This window comes from Pezoporus occidentalis, unplaced genomic scaffold, assembly GCF_034315485.1.
Source record: "Pezoporus occidentalis ecotype Australia unplaced genomic scaffold, CSIRO_AGI_Poc_V1 ctg1513, whole genome shotgun sequence".
In the NCBI taxonomy this organism is placed as follows: Eukaryota; Metazoa; Chordata; class Aves; order Psittaciformes; family Psittacidae; genus Pezoporus; species Pezoporus occidentalis.
In genome coordinates this window covers 1-10,706 of record NW_026913332.1, presented here as the reverse complement: position 1 = coordinate 10,706, position 10,706 = coordinate 1, and the positions used below count along the sequence as shown (strand labels likewise).

At 63.2% G+C, this 10,706-nt stretch overlaps 1 protein-coding gene across 1 annotated transcript; it reads left to right on the top strand.

Annotated features, from left to right (window-relative positions):
• Nucleotides 1-309: 309 nt before the first annotated feature.
• Nucleotides 310-9,866, top strand: LOC134159858 (histone-lysine N-methyltransferase EHMT2-like). Its single transcript, XM_062611290.1, has 9 exons — nt 310-380; nt 780-852; nt 1,472-1,557; nt 2,337-2,474; nt 4,136-4,306; nt 4,444-4,549; nt 5,345-5,449; nt 7,324-7,463; nt 9,681-9,866. The coding sequence occupies exons 1-9, from the start codon at nt 363-365 to the stop codon at nt 9,849-9,851; spliced, it is 1,008 nt and encodes a 335-aa protein (XP_062467274.1). The 5' UTR covers nt 310-362; the 3' UTR covers nt 9,852-9,866.
• Nucleotides 9,867-10,706: the final 840 nt, after the last annotated feature.

Genomic DNA, 10,706 nt, shown 5'->3' with positions numbered 1-10,706 from the left:
ACGCCACCAAATCCCTGCCGGGCTCCCCCGGTCGGGGGGGGGTGGGGGTGGGGGTGGGGGGGACCCCCCCTTTGCCCCTCCCCCCTCCCTCGTCGAGCAGGGCCAAGATGTCGGTGACGGGGGGGGGAGGGGCGGGCAAAGTCGTCGTCGTCCCCCCCCCCCCCCCCACCCCCCCCCCCCCCCCCCCCCCCTACCCCCCCCCCCCCCCCCCCCCCCCCCCCCCTCCCCCCCCCGGGCAGAGCTTGGCCCTGAGGCTCCTGAGCCTCCCCCCTCCCCCCCCTTCCCCTCCCCATCCCCCACCCCCCTCGGAGGCCCCGCCCCCCACCCCCCCCCACCCCAAGGTGCATCGGGCCCGGAAGACCATGGCCAGGCCTGGACAGGTGGGGGAGGGGCTTGGGGGGGGGGGATGGGGGGGGGATGGGGGGGGGGATGGGCTATGGGTCTATAAGGGGGGGGGATATGGGGGGATCTATAGGGGGGTTATAGGGGGCTATGGGGGGCTATGGGGGCTATAGGGGGTATTGGGGGGCTATAGGGGGTCCATGGGGGGCTATGGGAGGTATATGGGGGCTATGGGGGGTATATGGGGGGCTATAGGGGCTATATGGGGGGCTATGGGTTGTATATGAGGGGGTCTATGGGGGTCTATGGGGCGCTATGGGGGGTCTATGGGGGTCTATGTGGTGCTATGGGGTCTATGTGGTGCTATGGGGTCTATGGGGGTCTATGGGGTGCTGTTGGGGTCTCTGGAGCCCCCTTACCACTGGGTCCCCCCCCAGGTTCCCGAGAAGCGGGTGTCGGAGATGCTGCACTTCCGGGTGTCCGATGAGCTCCGGAGCATCGAGGAGCCCGGTGGGGGGCAAGGGGGCGCTATGGGGCAAGGGGGCGCTATGGGGCAGGGTGGGGGGCTATGGGGGCTATGGGGCAGGGTGGGGGTCAATGGGGGGCTATGGGGCAGGGTGGGGGGCTATGGGGGCTATGGGGCAGGGTGGGGGTCAATGGGGGGCTATGGGGCAGGGTGGGGGTCAGGGGGGGCTATGGGGCAGGGTGGGGGGCTATGGGGCAGGATGGAGGGGTCAGTGGGGCGCTATGGCAGGATGGGGGTCAATGGGGGGCTACGGGGCAGGGTGGGGGGCTATGGGGGATATGGGGCAGGGTGGGGCGCTATGGGGCAGGGTGGGGCGCTATGGGGCAGGGTGGGGGGCGGTCAATGGGGGGCTATGGGGCAGGATGGGGGTCAATGGGGGGCTATGGGGCAGGTTGGGGGGCGGTCAATGGGGGGTTATGGGGCAGGTTGGGGGGTAATGGAGGGGTTATGGGGCAGGTTGGGGGGTAATGGAGGGGTTATGGGGCAGGATGGGGGGGTAATGGAGGGGTTATGGGGCAGGATGGGGGGGTCAATGGGGGGCTATGGGGCAGGTTGGGGGGCGGTCAATGGGGTGACCCCTCCCTCCTTGCCCCCCATCTCCAGACCCCCCCAAACGCCCCAAGTTGGGGTTCGGCCCCGAGGGGCTGCACAAGCGCCTGCAGAGACCTGGGCCCAGGCACAGCACCGAGGTGACCCCCATTGACCCACATTGACCCCCATTGACCCACATTGACCCCCATTGACCCACATTGACCCACATTGACCCACATTGACCCCCATTGACCCACATTGACCCACATTGACCCACATTGACCCCCATTGAAACCCATTGACACCCATTGACCCCCATTGACCCACATTGACCCCCATTGACCCCCATTGAAACCCATTGACACCCATTGACCCCCATTGGCACCCATTGACCCCCATTGACCCCCATTGACCCCCATTGACCCACATTGACCCACATTGACCCACATTGAGACCCATTGACCCCCATTGACCCCCATTGGCACCCATTGACCCCCATTGACCCACATGGACCCACATTGACCCCCATTGACCCACATTGACACCCATTGCCACCCATTGACCCACATTGACCCCCATTGACCCCCATTGACCCCCATTGGCACCCATTGACCCACATTGACACCCATTGGCACCCATTGACCCCCATTGACCCATATTGACCCACATTGACCCACATTGACCCACATTGAGCCCCATTGACCCACATTGAGCCCCATTGACCCACATTGACCCACATTGAGCCCCATTGACCCACATTGAGCCCCATTGACCCACATTGACCCACATTGACACCCATTGGCCCACATTGGCACCCATTGGCCCACATTGCCCCCCATTGATCCCTGTTGACTCCCATTGACCCCCATTGACTCCCATTGCCCCCATTGCCCCCCATTGCCCCCCATTGCCCCCCATTGAGCCCCACTGCCTGCAGGTGACCGTGACCGAGGAGATGGCCGCCCCACACCGCGTCTCCCGGCCCGGGGACGATTGGGACAGCGAAGGGGGGGGCGGCTTCTCCGTCTTCTACGATGGGTTCAGCGTGGACGGGCACGGGGACTCCGACAGCAAGGTGCCAATGGGGGGGCTATGGGGTAATGGGGGTCAATGGGGTAATGGGGGCTATGGGGTAATGGGGGTAATGGGGGTCAATGGGGTAATGGGGGCTATGGGGTAATGGGGGTCAATGGGGTAATGGGGGCTATGGGGTAATGGGGACTATGGGGGTCAATGGGGTAATGGGGGTTATGGGGTAATGGGGGCTATGGGGTAATGGGGACTATGGGGGTCAATGGGGTAATGGGGGCTATGGGGTAATGGGGATCAATGGGGTAATGGGGGCTATGGGGTAATGGGGACTATGGGGGTCAATGGGGTAATGGGGGCTATGGGGTAATGGGGGCTATGGGGTAATGGGGGTAATGGGGATCAATGGGGTAATGGGGGTAATGGGGGCTATGGGGTAATGGGGGGCAATGGGGTAATGGGGGTAATGGGGGCAATGGGGTAATGGAGGCTATGGGGGTCAATGGGGTAATGGGGGCTATGGGGTAAGGGGGGCTATGGGGTAATGGGGGTCAATGGGGTAATGGGGGTCAATGGGGTAATGGGGGTCAATGGGGTAATGGGGGCTATGGGGTAATGGGGGTCAATGGGGTAATGGGTGCTATGGGGTAATGGGGGGTATGGGGTAATGGGGACTATGGGGGTCAATGGGGTTATGGGGGCAATGGGGTAAGGGGGGCTATGGGGCAATGGGGGTAATGGGGACTATGGGGGTCAATGGGGTAACAGGGGTCAATGGGGTAATGGGGATCAATGGGGTAATGGGGGTCAATGGGGTAATGGGGGCTATGGGGTAATGGGGGCTGTGGGGGTGGTCAATAGGGATCAATGGGGGGTTAGAGGGTGTCAATGGGTCTCGATGGGTGTCAATGGGTGTCAGTAGGGATCAATGGGTCTCGATGGGTGTCAATGGGGATCAATGGGTCTCAATGGGGATCAACGGGTATCAATGGGTGTCAATAGGGATCAATGGGTGTCAATGGGTATCAATAGGGATCAATGGGGATCAACGGGTCTCAATGGGTGTCAATGGGTCTCAATGGGTGTCAATAGGGATCAATGGGTGTCAGTGGGTCTCAATGGGTGTCAATGGGTATCAATAGGGATCAATGGGTCTCAATGGGTGTCAATAGGGATCAATGGGTCTCAATGGGTGTCAATGGGTCTCAATGGGTGTCAATAGGGATCAATGGGTGTCAATGGGTGTCAATAGGGATCAATGGGTATCAATGGGTGTCAATGGGGATCAACGGGTATCAATGGGGATCAATGGGTGTCAATAGGGATCAATGGGTGTCAATAGGGATCAATGGGTGTCAGTGGGTCTCAATGGGTGTCAATGGGTCTCAATGGGTGTCAATAGGGATCAATGGGTGTCAATGGGTGTCAATAGGGATCAATGGGTGTCAATGGGGATCAATGGGTCTCAATGGGTCTCAATGGGTCTCAATGGGTGTCAATAGGGATCAATGGGTCTCAATGGGTGTCAATAGGGATCAATGGGTCTCAATGGGTGTCAATGGGTGTCAATAGGGATCAATGGGTGTCAATGGGTCTCAATGGATGTCAATGGGTCCCAATGGGTGTCAATAGGGATCAATGGGTGTCAATACGTGGCCTCCCCTCCTCACCTCTCTTCCCCGGTTGGGGGGCGGGCGTGGGGCTCAGTCCGAAGGCGATGTGGGGGGGGAGGCGCTGAGCGAGGAGGAGGAGGAGGAAGAGGAAGAAGAGGAAGAAGAAGAAGAGGAAGAGGAAGAAGAGGAAGACGAAGACGAAGACGAAGAAGAAGACGAAGAAGAAGACGAAGAAGACGAAGAGTCCGGGAACGCCTCGGATCGGGTATGGGGGGGGCCCATAGGGTGTCTATGGGGTGTCTATGGGGTGTCTATGGGGTGGTTATGGGGTGGTTATGGGGTGGCTATGGGGTGGCTATGGGGCGGGGTTCTGATGGAGGTCTTTGTGCCCCCCAACCATAGAGCGCGTCCAGCTCGCGGCGCCGGGCCCGGCGGCGATGGAAGGAGAGCCCTTGGTTGAAGCCGGCGAGGAAGAGGAAGAGGAAGGAGCCGAGGAGCAAGGAGAGGGGTGGGGATGTGGGGCGGGGATGTGGGGTGGGGATAGGGGGGGGATGGGGTGGGGGGGATGGGGTGGGGATGGTGGGGGGGGGGGAATGGGGGGGGGAATGGGGGGGGATGGGGTGGGGATGGGGTGCGGGGGAATGGGGGGGATGGGGGGGTAAGGGGGGGTGTGGGGATGGGGTGGGGATGGGGTGGGATGTGGGGTGGATGTGGGGGGGATGTGGGGGGGACGTGGGGGGGATATGGGGGGGATGTGGGGGGGATGTGGGGGGGAATGGGGATGGGGTGGGTTGTGGGGGGGATGGGGGGGATGTGGGGTGGGTTATGGGGGATATGGGGGGGAATATGGAGTGGGTTATGGGGGGGATATGGGGGGGATGTGGGGTGGGGATGGGGGGGGATGAGGGGTGGGATGTGGGGTGGGATGGGGGGGATGTGGGGGAATGGGGTGGGGGTGTGGGGGGGGAAATGGGGTGGGAATGGGATTGGGATGGGAATGGGAATTGCAATGGGGATGGGAATTGGGGTGGGAATGGTTATGGGGTGGAATGGGATGCAATGGGGCTGGGAGTTGGGGGTCACTGGGGTGCAATGGGGATGAAGGGGGTGTCTATGGGGTGCTATGGGGCTGGGGGTTGGGGGTCACTGGGGTGCAATGGGGATGAAGGGGGGGTCACTGGGGTGCAATGGGGACGAAGGGGGGATCAATGGGACGCTATGGGGCTGGGGGTCACTGGGACGCTATGGGGCTGGGGGTTGGGGGTCACTGGGGTGCTATGGGTCCGACCCCCCCCCCCCATAGGGGTCCCGCTGCCCCCCCCCGGAGCCGCCCCCTCCGAGTACACGGAGCTGCCATTGGGCTGCCTGACGCTGCCAGGGGGCGGAGCCATGTCCCCACCCCCCGCAGGTGAGGCCACGCCCCCCTCCCTTTCATTGGCTCCGCCCCCCCCCGCCAAACCACGCCCCCTCCTTATCCATTGGCTCCACCCCCTGCCCCAAATCACGGCCTTTTGTTCCCCAATTGGCTCCGCCCCCTTCCCAAACCACGCCCCCTCCCTCCCATTGCCTCCACCCCCTCCCTCCCCATTGGCCACGCCCCTTCCCCACCCCTCCCTCCCCATTGGCCACACCCCCCTCTCTCCTAGGCCCGCCCCTTCGCTCCCCATAGGCTCCTCCCCCTGTTCCAAACCACACCCCCTTCCTCCCCCTCCCCCCCCTTTCCCCCACCCCCTCCCTCCCCATTGGCCACACCCCCCTCTCTCCTAGCCCCGCCCCTTCGCTCCCCATATGCTCCTCCCCCTATTTCAAACCACGCCCCCCCCACCATTGGCCCCGCCCCTTCCCAAGCCACGCCCCCTCCCTCCCCATTGCCTCTTCCCCCACCCCCTCCCTCCCCATTGGCTGCTCCCCCTCCCAGCCCCGCCCGCTCCCTCCCCATTGGCCACACCCCCCTCTCCAAGCCCCTCCCCTTCGCTCCCCATAGGCTCCTCCCCCTGATTCAAACCACGCCCCCTCCTCCCCATTGCCTCCACCCCCTCTCTTCCCCATTGGCCACGCCCCCCTTCCCCACCCCCTCCCTTCCCCATTGGCCACGCCCCCTTCCCCACCCCCTCCCTCCCCATTGGCTGCTCCCCCTTGCCCAGCCCCACCCCCTCGCTCCCCCTTTGTCTCCACCCCCTGTCCCAAACCACACCCCCCTTCCTCCCCATTGGCCACACCCCCCTCTCTCCCAGCCCCGCCCCTTCGCTCCCCATAGGCTCCTCCCCCTGATCCAAACCACGCCCCCCTCCCTCCCCATTGGCCCCGCCTCTTCCCAAGCCACGCCCCCTCCCTCCCCATTGCCTCCACCCCTTCCCAAGCCATGCCCCCATTGACTCCACCCCCTGCCCCAAACCACGCCCCCTCCCTCCCCATTGGCCCCGCCCCTTCCAAAGCCACGCCCCCTCCCTCCCCATTGCCTCCACCCCCTTCCCCCACCCCCTCCCATCGGCCACACCCCTCTCTCCCAGCCCCGCCCCTTCGCTCCCCATAGGCTCCTCCCCCTGTTCCAAACCACGCCCCCTCCATCCCCATTGCCTCTTCCCCCACCTCCTCCCTCCCCATTGACCACACCCCCCTCTCTCCCAGCCCCGCCCCTTCGCTCCCCATAGGCTCCTCCCCCTATTGCAAACCACACCCCCCCCGGCATCGGCCCCGCCTCTTCCCAAGCCCCGCCCCCTCCCTCCCCATTGGCCACACCCCCCTCTCTCCCAGCCCGCCCCTTCGCTCCCCATAGGGTCCTCCCCCTGCCCCAAACCACGCCCCCTCCCTCCCCATTGCCTCTTCCCCCACCCCCTCCCTCCCCATTGGCTGCTCCCCCTCCCAGCCCCGCCCCCTCCCTCCCCATTGGCCACACCCCCCTCTCTCCTAGCTCCGCCCCTTCGCTCCCCATAGGCTCCTCCCCCTATTTCAAACCACGCCCCCCCGCCATTGGCCCCGCCCCTTCCCAAGCCACGCCCCCTCCCTCCCCATTGCCTCTTCCCCCACCCCCTCCCTCCCCATTGGCCACGCCCCCTTCCCCCACCCCCTCCCTCCCCATTGGCCACGGCCCCCTCTCCAAGCCCCTCCCCTTCGCTCCCCATATGCTCCTCCCCCTGTTCCAAACCACGCCCCCTCCCTCCCCATCCCCCTCCTTCCCCATCCCCCTCCCTCCCCCTTTCCCCCCCCCCCTCCCTCCCCATTGGCTGCTCCCCCTCCCCCCCTCGCATCCCATTGGCTGAGAGCCCCGCCCCGCCCCCCCAGGGCCGTCGCTGGAGGCGGAGCGTTGCGAGGAGCTGCCCCTGTGCTCCTGCCGCATGGAGGCCCCCAAAGTGGAGCGGGGGGCGGGGGGAGGGGAGGGGGGGAGGGGCCTCTGCATGGCCACAGAGAGCGTGGATGGGCAGGTAAGGGAGGGGGAGGGGAAGGGGGGAGGGGGAGGGGGGAAGGGGGGAGGGGGAATTGGGGGGAGGGGGAAAGGGTGTGGGGGGAGGGGGAAAGGGGGGAGGGGGAGGGGGAAAGGGTGGGGGGGAGGGGGAAAGGGGGGGAGCTCAAAGGTTATGGGGGGGGAGGGGAAAAGGTCATGGGAGGGGGAAAGGGGGGGAGGAGAAAAGGGTGGGGGGGAGCTCAAAGGTTATGGAGGGGAGGGGGAAAGGGCGTGGGGGGAGGGGGAAAGGTTATGGGGGGAGGGGAAAAGGGCATTGGGGGAGGGGGAAAGGGTGTGGGGGGAGGGGGAAAGGGGGGGGAGCTCAAAGGTTATGGGGGGGGAGGGGAAAAGGTCATGCAGGGAGGGGAAAAGGGGGGGAGGGGGAAAGGGTGTGTGGGGGAGGGGGAAAGGTTCATGGGTGGGGCAGAGGTCATGGGGGGAGGGGCAAAGGCGGGGAGGGGGAAAGGTCATGGGGGGAGGGGGAAAGGGTGTGTGGGGGAGGGGGAAAGGGTGTGTGGGGGAGGGGGAAAGGTCATGGGTGGGGCAGAGGTCATGGGGGGAGGGGGAAAGGGTGTGGGGGGGAGGGGGAAGGGGGGGAGGGGGAAAGGGCGTGGGGGGAGGGGGAAAGGTGGGGAGGGGAAAAGGTCGTGGGGGGAGGGGAAAAGGTCATGGGGGGAGGGGGAAAGGGGGGAGCTCAAAGGTTATGGGGGGGAGGGGGAAAGGTTATGGGGGGAGGGGGAAAGGGGGGGAGGGGGAAAGGGTGTGGAGGGGAGGGGGTAAGGGGGGAGGGGGAGGGGAAAAGGGGGAGGGGAAAAGAGGGGGAGGGCAAAAGGGTGTGGGGGGAGGGGAAAAGGGGGGTAAAGGGTGTGGGGGGGAGGGGAAAAGGGTCATGGGTGGGGCAGAGGTCATGGGGGGAGGGGTAATGGGGGGCAGGGCAAAGGGCATTGGGGGAGGGGAAAGGGGGGGAGGGGGAAAGAGCGTGGGGGGAGGGGCAAAGGGCATTGGGGGGAGGGGCAATGGGGGGCAGGGGCAAAGGGTGTGGGGGGGGGAGCCCAAAGGTTATGGGGGGGCACTGGGGGGACATTGGGTGCCATTGGGGTATATTGGGTGCCATTGGGGTATATTGGGTGCCATTGGGGTGCCATGGGGTGCCATTGGGGTATATTGGGTGCCATTGGGGTGCCATTGGGTGCCATTGGGGTGTCATTGGGGTATATTGGGTGCCATTGGGGTATATTGGGTGCCATTGGGGTGCCATTGGGTCCCATTGGGGTGTCATTGGGGTATATTGGGTGCCATTGGGGTATATTGGGTGCCATTGGGGTGCCATTGGGGTATATTGGGTGCCATTGGGTGCCATTGGGTGCCATTGGGGTGCCATTGGGGTATATTGGGTGCCACTGGGTGCCATTGGGGTCCTATTGTGTCCCATTGAGCATCACTGGTTACCATTGGTTGCTATTGGTTACCATTGGGTGCTATTGGATCCCATTGAGTACCATTGGCTCCTGTTGGTTCCCATTGGGTGCCACTGGTTCCCATTGGCTCCCATTGGTTCCATTGGCTCCCATTGATTGCCCTTGTCCCCCATTGGTTCCATTGGCTCCCATTGATTCCCATTGGCTCCCATTGGCTGCCATTGGTTCCATTGGCTCCCATTGGCATCCATTGATTCCCATTGGCTCCCATTGGTTCCATTGGCTCCAATTGGTTCCCATTGGCTCCCACTGGCATCCGTTGGCTCCCATTGGTTCCCATTGGTTCCATTGGTTCCTATTGGTTCCCATTGGCTCCCATTGGTTCCATTGGCATCCACTGGCTCCCATTGGCTCCCATTGGTTCCATTGGCTCCCATTGGTTCTATTGGCTCCCATTGATTCCCATTGGCATCCATTGGTTCCCATTGGTTCCATTGGTTCCCATTGGCATCCATTGGCTCCCGTTGGGTGTCCTTGTCCCCCATTGGCACCCATTGGTTCCATTGGCTCCCATTGGCTCCCGTTGGGTGTCCTCGTCCCCCATTGGCTCCCGTCGGTTGCCCTCATCCCCCATTGGCTCCCGTTGTGTGTCCTCATCCCCCATTGGCTCCCGTTGTGTGTCCTCATCCCCCATTGGCTCCCGTTGTGTGTCCTCATCCCCCATTGGCTCCCGTTGTGTGTCCTCATCCCCCATTGGCTCCCGTTGTCCCCCCCTCCAGCTGAGTGGCTGCGGCAGCAGCATCCTGAAGCGGGAGACGATGCGGCCCTCGAGCCGGGTGCCCCTCATGGTGCTGTGCGAGCGGCACCGGGCCCGCATGGTCCAGCACCACTGCTGCCCCGGCTGCGGGTTCTTCTGCACCGCGGTGAGTGGGACCCATAGGGACCCATAGAGACACATAGAGATCCATAGGGACACATAGAGATCCATAGGGACACATAGGGACCCATAGAGACCCATAGGGACCCATAGAGACACATAGAGACCCATAGAGACCCCATAGCACCACTGCTGCCCCGGCTGCGGGTTCTTCTGTACTGCGGTGAGTGGGACCCATAGAGACCCATAGGGACCCATAGAGACCCATAGGGACCCATAGAGACCCATAGGGACCCATAGAGACACATAGAGACCCACAGGGACCCATAGCGACCCATAGAGACCCATAGGGACCCATAGGGACCCATAGCGACCCATAGGGACCCATAGCGACCCATAGAGACACATAGAGACCCATAGGGACCCATAGGGATCACTTGTATTCAGTTATAACCCCATGAGACCCCCTTGGAGACCCCATAGATCCCATTAGGGACTCACAGACCCCCATAAGAACCCCATAGAACCCCATAGAGCCCATTAGGGACCCCATAGACACCCCATAGAGCCCATTAGGGACCCCTTAGAAACCCCATAGACCCCTATAGGGCCCCATATCCCCGCCACAGACCCACAGAGGAACTCCATAGACACCCCATAGACCCCCATAGGAACTGCATAGACCCTGATATGCCCCCATAGACCCCCATACCCCCTCCACAGACCCCCATAGGAACCCCATAGACCACCATAAAGCCCCCCATATCCCCCCCATAGACACCCCATAGACCCCCATAAACCCCCCATATCCCCCCATAGGAACCCCATATCCCCCCCATAGACCCCCATATCCCCCCAAATCCCTCCATAGACCCCCACAGACCCCCATAGCGCCCCATAGGAACCCCATATATCCCCATAGACACCC